General features: G+C 35.9%; 1 protein-coding gene across 1 annotated transcript in view; it reads left to right on the top strand.

Annotated features, from left to right (window-relative positions):
* LOC107724177 (probable ATP-dependent RNA helicase DDX23) overlaps positions 1–7,254 on the top strand; it is a 14,221-nt gene extending 6,967 nt beyond the window's left edge. The window contains exons 8-16 of the mRNA XM_016532985.1: positions 1,068–1,180; positions 1,423–1,566; positions 2,679–2,904; positions 3,064–3,139; positions 4,664–4,941; positions 5,060–5,211; positions 5,312–5,420; positions 5,513–5,687; positions 6,655–7,254. Of these exons, the coding sequence (XP_016388471.1) occupies positions 1,068–1,180; positions 1,423–1,566; positions 2,679–2,904; positions 3,064–3,139; positions 4,664–4,941; positions 5,060–5,211; positions 5,312–5,420; positions 5,513–5,687; positions 6,655–6,878 (1,497 nt within the window). The 3' untranslated portion in view covers positions 6,879–7,254. The remainder of the gene's footprint in view (positions 1–1,067; positions 1,181–1,422; positions 1,567–2,678; positions 2,905–3,063; positions 3,140–4,663; positions 4,942–5,059; positions 5,212–5,311; positions 5,421–5,512; positions 5,688–6,654) is intronic.
* Positions 7,255–12,484: the final 5,230 nt, after the last annotated feature.

Below are 12,484 nucleotides of genomic sequence, written 5' to 3'. Positions count from 1 at the left end.
TGAGAATATCACTATATATTGTTGCAACACCGCCGCCACGACCAGTCTGACGGGGCACATGCTTATAACAGTAACTTGGTAATGTCGTCTGTATGACTGAGAGCCATTGAAAAACTACAGAAAAGTAAAACTACTTCACTTCAGCATTACTGGCCAGGAGTACTAAGGAGAGATCACACATCAGCTGCTCAAAAAATGTGTCAGAGACGAACGGAGCGCGATATATATGTACATGCAATCTTGTGACAGTCACAGGCGGTAAATAGTGCAGCGTGTGAAGGAGAGATGCGAGGCACAAACAAGGTCTCCATTAAATCCTGCTTGTAGTAATTTAATGTGTATATATAATTTGAAAATAATTTGCTTATTTCTGCACAGAAGAGACTTGGTATTGTTTCCAAACAAAAGCAAATATATCGGCTATCGGCCAAAATGAGTTTAAAAATATCGGCATATCGGATATGTATATATGTGTGTATGTATGTATATATATGTATATATATATATGTATATGTTTGTTTGTTTATATATTTACAAGTTCTAAGTCTTTATTTAATCTTGATTATAGAGTTTATAGAGATTATAGAGTAAAATGTGAAAATACTAGATTGTACAGAATTTTAACAATTGCACTTAAAGTTTGTTGTAGGATTTATTTTGAAACCATTTTTACTCAGAACTGGCTAGTAAATTTAACAAATAATTAAAAAGAAACAGCTAGTAACACTTTGAATTAAAAGTGAAGTTTTCAAGTAGAAAGACTGAAATAGTATTTTCTTGTAAAATGTAGTCCAGTAATCTATATTTAAATAAACTTTTACAGTGTAAGTAAACAGATGCTGAATCACGTTGTTTGGCAATAAGCTGAATGTGGCAGGTACAAAAAGCATTAAGCATAAGTAAACTGTTACTAAATATCCCTTTGGGAATAAGCTCAGCAAATCGTGGCTCCGTATCAGAATAATCATCTTTCCATACATTTTTTTCTGTTGTGAAATGAAGTGCATTAGGTGGTTATGTGTCTTTTTGACGAACGGTGAACCAATACTTATTTATTTTCTCTTCAGGAGCGTTATCTTGGTGGTATGAAGAAACGGCGGCGTACACGCCATCTGAATGACAGGAAGTTTGTCTTTGAGTGGGATGCGTCTGAAGACACATCAACCGACTACAATCCAATGTGAGCATCTCATGAGATGCCAGAAATAACTGCACTGCTTTGTTATTTGCACATAAAAGTCCAGATTATTTTGTATATTTTACTGCATTGCATTTGATCTTGACTGCCTTAGGTCACTCTTTTTAGGTCTGCAAATGTTTAGCCAGTTGGATTGTACATACTTCTATAGTATATATGATACAGAAGCTAAAGCATTACTTGACCGTACAAGAACACAGGTTTGACTTTGTTTATGTGTTTAGTTATAAAGAAAAGCATCAGGTTCAGCTGTACGGTCGAGGCTTCATCGCCGGCATCGACCTCAAGCAGCAGAAGAGAGATCAGTCTCGATTCTACGGAGACCTGATGGAGAAGAGACGGACCCTTGAGGAGAAGGAGCAAGAGGAGTAAGTCCCACACGTTACATTTCATATTGTATGTACACTACCATTCAAAAGTTTGGGGTCAGTAAGATTTTTTTTTCTATTGAAAATTTCTGTTCAGCAAGGATGCATTAAATTGGTCAAAAATGACAGTAAAAACATTTATAATGCTACCAAGGTTTTCTATTTCAAATAAATGCTGTTCTTATACACACAAACACACATACACACACACAGAGAGAGAGAGAGAGAGAGAGGTCGGAGATCGCAGATTGTGCTGCGCAGACACAGAAACTTGTTGTCAGCGCTGCCCCGTGACTTTTATTAATTAAATAGCCTAGATACTAGATCACTACATTATATTCTTCAGCATCGAGGAGTTCGAAGCTTCATTGTTTGTAGAGAGACGCAGGTAACGCACACACAACTGTCATCTCTCTCTATCTCTCTCTCTCTCCTCGCTTTCTTTCTCTCAATCGATAGATAATTCAAATAAATGCAATAATTCATTCATATAAATGTGATCTTACTGTACTATTTAATCTCTGTGTCTGATTTGAAGCGGGCGGAATGCTAGCGCTAACGAGCCATAGCTGACGAAAATAACTAATTTTTCATCCTTCCGGTCAAATATTGCGCTGCAAACATCGTTATCAGATTTTTAAAGCAACTTTTTTCAACATTGATGATAATAAGGAATGTTTCTTGTGCACCAAATCAGTATATTAGAATGATTTCTGATGGATCGTGTGACGCTAAAGACTGGAGTAACAAAATTCAGATTTTCATTGCAGAAATAAATTGCATTTTTAAATATATTACAATAGAACATTTTTAAATTGTAAAATTGTAATACTCTTACTGTTTTAACTACAGGCTTGGTGAGCATAAGAGACTTTTTTAAAAAAAGGAAAAAAGGAGAAATCACAGACTGCAATTTTTTGTATGTACGACCAATTTTTTATTTTTTTTATTGTGGGTACTGGAAAGGAACACTATTTCCCCCCCTCAGTATTTACTAAAAATTCCCTAAAATAAAAAAACAAATAGTTTATTACCCACTGACAGGCATAATTAGCATAATCAAATTTTCACAGTTTTAATGTATATGCTATTAAATTTTCTGTATTTCACAGACTGAGGCTGAAGAAGGTCCGAAAGAAGGAGGCCAAGCAGCGCTGGGACGACCGGCACTGGTCTCAGAAGAAGATGGATGAGATGATAGACAGAGACTGGAGAATCTTCAGAGAGGACTACAGCATCACGACCAAAGGAGGAAAGATCCCCAACCCCATCCGCAACTGGAAGGAGTATTCACTGCCGCCACACATTCTGGAGGTCATCGAAAAGTGTGGCTATAAGGTCAGTTTGTATTTGTTTGGTGTGCTTCTCAATTGCTATGATTAGACAGGTTTAGATTGTTCAGCATGTGTTTAAAACGGCTTGTTGTGTTATGGCATCCATGTAAATGCTTTGAATATATTAAAAATGTTTATTCTATGCATTTTTATTCTTTGTCAGGATCCCACACCTATCCAGAGGCAGGCCATTCCTATTGGTTTACAGAACCGTGACATCATTGGTGTGGCCGAGACTGGTAGATATTATCAGGCAACACAAACCTGTTTCTTGATTTGAAACAATATTACTCATTAGAACGTGCAGAACTAAGAAATTATTTTTTTCTATTAAGATGACTGAAAGTGTAAAGAATTAAAAAAAACGAAGTGTTTGTCATGTTCTGACCATAAAGAATAGTTGAAAACCACAATTAACCGTCTGGTTTTTCAACTCACATTGGAGCAAAAATCTGACTTTAAACTTGAAAGAAATAAAAATGTGACATTTATCGTGATAATTATCGATATCGACTGATATGGAAAAAATTATCGTGATAATTTTGGGCTATATCACCCAGCCCTACTGGAATAAAACAAAACACATTTTAGCTAGTTGCCAAAGCAACATTTGTCATTTTCATTTAGTTTTAACTTGATGTGCTAAAATAACTAAAACTAAAACTGAAATTAATTGTAAAAATTAATAATAAAAAATGGACATTAAAAAAAATTAATAAAAATGACAAAAATACTAAAACTAACTCAACATAAAATGAAAAATATAAACAAACTAATTTATATTGTTATATATGTGTGTATGTGTATGTATGTATATATATATATATATATATATATACTGAACAAAGTTATATATATATATATATATATATATATACACACTGAACAAATTTATAAACGCAACACTTTTGTTTTTGTCCCCATTTTTCATGAGCTGAACTCAACGATCTAAGACTTTTTCTATGTACACACAAGGCCTATTTCTCTCAAATATTGTTCACAAATCTGTCTAAATTTGTGTTAGTGAGCACTTCTCCTTTGCCGAAATAATCCATCCACCTCACAGGTGTGGCATATCAAGATGCTGATTAGACAGCATGATTATTGCACAGATGTGCCTTAGGCTGGCCACAATAAAAGGTCACTCTACAATGTGCAGTTTTACTGTATTGGGGGGTCCGGGGGGGTCCGAAAACCAGTCAGTATCTGGTGTGACCACCATTTGCCTCACACATTGCAACACATCTCCTTCGCATAGATTTAATCAGGTTGTTGATTGTGGCCTGTGGAACAATATTAAATTTGTTCCTGTATCTTTGATCAAAGAAATGCAGCATTGATGAGCATAAGAAACTCCTGTAAAAAACATTAAAAATCGTTCTGATCCCAAACTTTTGACCGGTAGAGTGTGTGTGTGTGTATATATATATATATATACTGCATCTTTCTGAAAATAAAAAATAAAAATGCAGCGATTGAGATATAGTTGAGTTATAATTATTTTTAAAGATTTCAATGTACTGTCATTATAAAATAACTTAATTGTTTATTTAATTCTAACAAATAAGATTTTGTTAAAAACTAACCAAAATTAAAAAATAATTCGTTTATAATTTCTGCACAGGAGAGACTTGTTGTTTTCAAACAATATATCGGCATCGGCAATCGGCCAAAATGAGTTGAAAAATATCGGCATATCGGACATCGTGCATCCCTAATATATTTATTCATTCATTCATTCATAATGGAAGACCTCATTATAGTTGTAGATCTGATGTGTTTTGCTCCTCATTCTCAGATTGTCATAGCCACACCTGGTCGTTTGATCGACGTGTTGGAAAACCGATACCTCGTCCTGAGCAGATGCACATATGTGGTACTGGATGAAGCCGACAGAATGATTGACATGGGCTTTGAACCCGATGTCCAGAAGATTCTGGAGTACATACCTGTGACCAATCAGAAGCCAGACACCGATGATGCAGAAGACCCCGAAAAAATGATGCAGAACTTTGAGTCAGGCAAACACAAATACAGACAGGTAACCGATATCATGAGTTACCATGGTTTAATAGGAAATAACTGACTGTGAACAATGAATTATGAAGTTTCTTATTTGTTTTTTTCCTCCTACAATGTCCTTTCTCATGTCTTTTCAGACGGTCATGTTTACGGCCACCATGCCTGCTGCAGTGGAGCGTTTGGCCAGAAGTTACCTCCGTCGGCCTGCGGTGGTGTACATCGGCTCTGCAGGCAAACCTCACGAGAGGGTGGAGCAGAAGGTCATCCTCATGTCCGAGGGTGAAAAGAGGTCAGAGTGCACATTAACTCTAACCAGTCACCAGTCAAGTGGAAGTTGTTGTCAGAAATGTACTTCCCTTTTCTCACAAATGTTCTTGTGTGGTAAACAGGAAGAAGCTGCTGGATGTTTTGGCAAGTGGCTTCGAGCCGCCCATCATCATCTTCGTTAACCAGAAGAAGGGTTGTGACGTGCTGGCTAAGTCTTTGGAGAAGATTGGAGTGCGTACACAGTGTTTATTAATGTCTGTGATGCTTTCTAGAAATATCTCTCAGTCAGAAACTCTCAATCTTTGTTTGCTTCTGTCCTGCAGTACAATGCTTGTACACTTCATGGCGGTAAAGGTCAGGAACAGAGAGAGTTTGCTCTGTCCAACCTAAAGGCGGGAGCTAAGGACATCCTGGTGGCCACAGACGTGGCAGGCAGAGGTATTGACATCCAGGACGTCTCTATGGTCCTCAACTATGACATGGCCAAGAACATTGAGGGTGAGTCCAACATCATCTTTAGCCCTATTCGGACGGTAATTGTTTTTCATGTGGACGTCTCTAAAAATAAATTTACATTGCACCTCAGTGATAAAACTCCTGGATTCAGATGGCGATTTATTCACGGTGGAGAAGCCAGTTCTGTGATCCTAGCCTCCTACGAACCCATGAACGTGCTACTAACGTGGCTAGTCACATGATTTTCTGCTTTAATTAAAATTTATTTTATTTACCATTTTTTTCTTATTGTGTAAAATGTATATTCTTATTATTCCAAGCATATTTCAGAATATATATTTATTATTTGATCATTTAAAAAAAAAAAAAAGGAAAATAGACGCGCTATAGTTGTATATAATTATACGCGATATAGTTATGTATATAACTGTATAGAATAGACATTTTAATACTGCATTGCATACCTGCTGCTGCCATTATAAACACCCATTTTGAATGTTTACGTGCTTTTCTTCTCTTTCTGCTCCCACTCGCTGTGGTGGAGCAGTTATAAAATATTGTTCTTGTAAATACTTTCCAGCATTTCAGAAATAAATATGCATGCAAATGCGAAGTACAACAGTTACCGTATGGTGTTCGGGAGTGGTCAAAAAGGGTTTATACACTGAATTCTTCTCATAAACTCAGAGATGTGGATTCGGACGGCAATTGAATTACCACACAACCCTGGTGTTTGTCAAAAAACAGTCGTTTATTCGGCCGGGGATTTTTACGTGGGCGGTGAAAGAAAAACACACATTCTGTATTCGGACAGCAATAAAATCACAGACGACCCCCTGTAAATGGTGAAAATAACTTTCGTACCCACTAGAAACAATTACCGTCTGAATAGGGCTTTTGTCACTTTTTATCCTTTGCCTTTTAGAACTGTCAAATGGTTATATCAGGAGACTTCCTGTTTCACGTTCCTATTTGGAGGATTAATATTTAACTGTGTTTCTTTTCTCAGACTATATCCATCGTATTGGCCGAACGGGTCGTGCTGGAAAGAGTGGTATGGCGATGACTTTCCTGACCAAAGAAGACTCTTCTGTTTTCTACGACCTGAAGCAGGCCATCTTAGAAAGTCCCGTGTCCACCTGCCCGCCCGAGCTGACCAATCACCCAGACGCCCAGCACAAGCCCGGCACCATCCTTACCAAGAAGAGGAGAGAGGAGACCATCTTTGCTTGAGCCAAACTTGTTGTTTGTTTTCTGTTGTACATCTAGTGAGTGTGCTGTGTATTACCACCAGATTATTTGCAACCAAGTTTATAAGAGACCACCAGTAAACCAGTGGATCAGTTTTCTGGCAGATAAACCAACGGCAAGTGTAGAAATCTGTAAGAAAGCTGTAGCAGAGAGAAGTCATCCCTTGATGCACAGTTAGTCAAACATAACATTGTAGAACGGCACACATCTTTTCTTTTTTACACATTATATGTAATTGTGTTTGATTTTTAAATCGTGTAAAAATACCAAATGATTAATGCATCTGTAGATACTCCATTTCAGTCAAAGGATGAGTAAAACTGTTGACTCTGTGGATAAATAATAAAGTCCTTTAGACAGAGTAATTTGTCGTTTGAAATTCATTTAATTATATTTATATGAGTGCTTGATAGCAGATTGATGTGTAAAAATCTTTAACGATAATCTGTTCTGCAGTTACATAAATTACACAGCCAAAATATAACGAGACATTTTAAATGGATTTCTCAAGCCAACATGAAACTAGAGTAAATTCTGTCTCTTTTGTGTATTTTCCTGAAAACAAAATGGAGGGTATTGATTTTATCCACTGGGAACTTGACAGGATTGTGAAAAGTCGACTTAAAGGTGCTTTTGGTGGTTCTAAAAACACATTTAGAAATTAACTTTTTGTGAAGATTAATCTTGAGTGCAGGTCACTTACATGAAACGAAGACTAGTCACAATAGTTTCGAATTATCGGGTTCAACCGTAATTTTACGCCAGTTTGGAACGACGTGAGGGTGAGTAATTATTGACAGAATTTTCATTTTTGTGTGAACTATCCCCTTAAGGTGTGATTTTGAGCCATCAAAATGAAAGTGTAAATTATCATCTTTTCACAGTCAGGTAATATTATATTGGAAATTATACAAACACAACTTTTCGCCACATAGTTGTTCTTTGTGGAATAAGTGTATCCGTATTAAGGGGAAATCTGTTTTTTTCAGGACTGGATGGACAAAGGTGTCAGGTCCATTGTACACATTATGGATGGGGATGGAAATTTCCTTGGTTATAATGATTTTTGTGAAAATACAATATTATTTGTACTCAGGAATTATATGTCTTTGTTGAAAGCTGTTCCTGCTGGTTTGGTTCAGTTGATTAAAGGTGCATTGAAGATTAGGTAATTGAATCATCTCTGGTATGTTTTACAGAGCAGAGTTGTGAAAATAAGGTTTTAAGAACATTAGTAAATACAGATTTTCCCTTATAGATAAGAAGAGATCCCTTGTTTTTGTTATAAATGAAATTATTAATGATACATCTCTGGTATGTTTTACAGAGCAGAGTTGTGAAAATAAGGTTTTAAGAACATTAGTAAATACAGATTTTCCCTTGTTTTTGTTATAAATGAAATTATTAATGATATCATTATAATGAGTGCACATTTTGTGAAGCAGACGGAGTCTTTGGAACATTATTAATATTATTACTGAAATCTTATTAGTAATTAGTTACACTACTATTTACGGCAAAAAGTAATATCATTACTTTAACTATTATTACTGTAACTGACTGATTAAGAATATTGTTGATAGCTTTTGTAAGGTAAAACAGCAGTGATGCGTAATTCTTTGGTATATTTTTAAAAGATAAAGAAAGAAAAACAGAACAAAACCCCTTTGTAATCAATGTGAGCAATGATTAAACAATTGAGACACGACTGGACTGTTAAAAGTACATAAAATGTTTTGTTTTTTTATTATAATTAGTGGCATTTTCTTTAAATAGAAAGCATATACAGCATCAGGCAGGATTTTATTTTTTTGTGTTGTCAGAAAGATGAAGGGGCGAGAGAGAGGACCAATTAAGTGTCCATTGTAAATATTGTTCTACCTATAGTGCATTTATTGCATTACAAAGCAGACATCAAAAAAGAAAAAAAAAATAGTGCAATATCTTTTTCTCTACTTATGCAGGAGAGGAAGTGTTAATGTTCTAAGGTGTGTTTGTATTGCATACAGAATCGAAGACAAAAGACTCAAATGATAGCCATTGTAAAAATTGTGCTTCTTAATACCTCAGAAAGAAAGAAAAATAATCAGCGTTTGTTATGGATTCTGTATTGGTCCATTAGAAAACAATGTTATGCCATAACAGATATAGGGGGGAAATGTTGTATCATGTACATTTACATGTATCAAGACATGCAAATCTTGTTTTTAGATTATACTGTGACAGAACCTCATACAGTTTATCACACAGTACACATGCTCGTTTACACTGTGCATTGTGGATCATATAAATCATCTCTTTTCTCTGTCTTCAACTACAACAATGCAAGTTCTTGACTTACATAAAAGTCTCTGATCAATGCTATTAAAAGGAATGTTCCAAGTTAAAAACAAGCTGAATTCTGTTGACACACAATTCTCAAAAATCACATCTACAGTAATGGACCCACAATGGAAGTCTATGGAGCAAAACATTCTAGAGGGTTTTGTTAAAGTGCTTATATCAATTACAAAAACTTTATACGAATGAATGTCTGATTATGTTTTTCCATGATTATGCTTTTCATGATCATGACAGGAGTTGAAAATTAGATATAATTTCATATAAGGTTAGTAAGCAATTTTATCTTTCAGTCTAATTATTATATGTAATGTTTAAGTTATGTGGCTTTCTTGTGATCAGATTCTGTCATTACAGCTTTACTTGAACCTGGAACATTTCTTTATTACATCAATCCAAATATGTGCTATGGTTAAGTGTTCAAATAAATAAATAACAGTGGAGGTATTGAAGCCCATGAGATTGAAAAAGAGCAACTCAAAGAAAATGAACTTTGCGGCAGAAGCCCCTTGTCTGTGCTCAGTATAAAAGAGGGTGAATTGTCTTACTGAATAGAATAATACTTACACCAAGAATCAATGCAGTACTAAAGTAGATCAGAAACAATCGAAAGAAACAATCAGATCACATGCAACACTTGCATAGAATTATTTTTTTTTTCCGGTCATGCTCTGATTTTCGAGTTTTTTTTTTACTTTTTAAATATAGAACAATAGATTAAAGTGAGACATGTTGATAGCAAATAAAGATGCAGTACACTAAAAGAGAGGATTGGTCAAGGCATTTGTTAGTGGACTTTTACCCTGACTTACACACCCCAGAACATGTACATTTCCCATGACCCTCTAAATGGCCGATGCAAAGTTTTACTTCAAGATCGGTGCTGTAAACACAGTATCCAGAGCCGTGACACAATCTACATCAATTTGAACATATGTTAGAAAGATAAGAGCTGGGAAGATACAGTGACTTGTCTAATGACCTGAGATCAACGCACAACGTGGGTTGTTAACAGGTAATTGGGTGATTTCTTCAATCTGACATGGAAAGGCTCTTTTAGTTCTGAAACATAGACTACATAGATTATTGTACGCAAACACAAATGCTTATAACAATGTAATTGGTATTACATTCTCAGTATTGCCACAAGGGGCACTATAGCATACACTGCATCTTCTTCTATGGTAAGTTTCTCTATCACATCAATGACTGTCTTGGCAGAGCAACAGTTTGAAGAGAACTGCGATCTGACACATTTTAGGGCCTTTCGCACCGCTTTAGTTCCAGAACTAAATGTACAGTACTAAAGTACTGGGACGATTTTACGCGAACTATTTCCCAGTACAATTTAAAGGGTTGCATTCGCACCTAGAGTGTGTACTAAGAAGTGACGTAAGCCGGTCGACAGCGTCGTCATTTGTGTGCGGCGTTCAACAACAGAAACAAAGAAGAACAACATTTATGTGTCTTTTTGTTCGCTCGGGCAGCCATGTTGCCCCTGAAGCCGGTGTTCTGATAAATAATGCTACCTATTAGATTATGCTACCAACACTGTATTTATCCTACTGTAAGGGTAGGTTTAGGGTTGGGGTAGGTGTACATGTTAATAAAGCCTCACACCTTATTAATATCATGCTGGAAGCAAAATCTGATAGGTAGCACTTTTCGCTATCGAATTATGCTACCATCTGTTTTAATGGGAGGTAGCAAAATCTGACAGGGTAGCACAAATCGTCAGAACACCGGCGGTGTGAAAACGCCAAAAAGTGGGTAGTTCCACATTTAGTTCTGGTACTATGAAAAGGTTCCCGCGGTGCGAAAGGCCCTTTTGAAACGATGAAACTTGCGTTCACGTACTTGCGTAGAGTATGTTTCAGGCTTCAGCATTCACCACGTCAGTATAATGTAGTAGCCAAGTGTTGTTTTCCCTGTTTGGATTTCAGTGTATTTCCGGTATATACATAAAAACCCTCCAGCATTAAGCTACGATGCTAACATACATGGTAGTGATGTTGTCCTAATACTACGCTGGACACACTGATGGCTCAATCTTCATATCAGGCATCAATTCTGGTCAATAAGACAAGTCTTTACAATCTAAAATGAGGGCGGATGTTTCTGAAAGTGCATTCTGGGAGTATACGGATCCAGTACAATCAATCAATGCAACACAATCAACTGAGGGACAGTCAGTTTAGCACTGTCCCTCTGGAGGACAATACATTAGTGCTTAGGACTAGAAGTGTTAAGGCATGCAACTATACATTCACTCAAGTCTCTGTGCATGTTTGGAAGGAACTGTGTAGTCTATGTGAAATCATACTTAAATACACGTCCTATGTATAAACATTGCATTAAATTGAGTAATTCTGAAGAAAAATAAGGATTTCTCTTTCTGGATGGCGATTTTTGGATATGCACTGAAATCTAGAAGCCATCACAACAATTAATAATACTTGGATGTTTTAACTGTAAGTTTTCTTCCAAAAGAACCAAACCGACACCTACAGCGCTACATGAGAGTGTACTGCAACTTTATGTGACTTTACATAACCGTACAACAACTGACGTAACATATATTTCAATGCGTCTCACATCAACGATCTCTGAGTGAGAGTAATCCTGACTTTGTAAACATCGCAACATTTCTTAAAAACCATACAGATCCATAAATACAAGGTAAAGTAACATTTTTAAAGAATTATATTCATGATCTGGTGAAATTTCATTCAGTATATATATATATACACACTAGCTATTCTTAGATGCGTTACTAATGTTCTGTTGCAGATTTTAAATTAAAAACAAGAAATGGAGTAGATTTTTCTACTCTAATATACTTATAAAGTGTTCTAAAGGTCCTGTTCCAACCCTAATGTGCAAATAGTCCTAAATAATTGTATTTGAGACATGCAGTGGTAAAGATATAAGTATTAAGGCCAGTTTGAATGGTCCTACACTGGATAAACCTTAGCCTAAGCTGCTACAGGTAACATCCGAGTCTAGAGTCTTGGTAATGAGAAAAGGGACAAACTTTCTTGGATTTGGTCATAACACAACCTGGTTGATATATGAGTGATTCTATAATTGCAGGTACATTTGGTGTCCGAAGTCATTATTTTTTTTCTGCTTTTTTCAAATAATTTCAAATAGATTTTTTCATAACAATATAATATTTTTTGCAAAAAGTGTCTTAAATAGCTAAAAATCATGATTTCTTGTTGTCCGAATTAGTCAGTGCATTTTTT

This window comes from Sinocyclocheilus rhinocerous, unplaced genomic scaffold, assembly GCF_001515625.1.
Source record: "Sinocyclocheilus rhinocerous isolate Xijiao unplaced genomic scaffold, SAMN03320098_v1.1 scaffold184, whole genome shotgun sequence".
Taxonomy (NCBI): Eukaryota; Metazoa; Chordata; class Actinopteri; order Cypriniformes; family Cyprinidae; genus Sinocyclocheilus; species Sinocyclocheilus rhinocerous.
The sequence above is the reverse complement of the archived record's forward strand: the minus strand, read 5'-3'. Positions and strand labels throughout refer to the sequence as shown.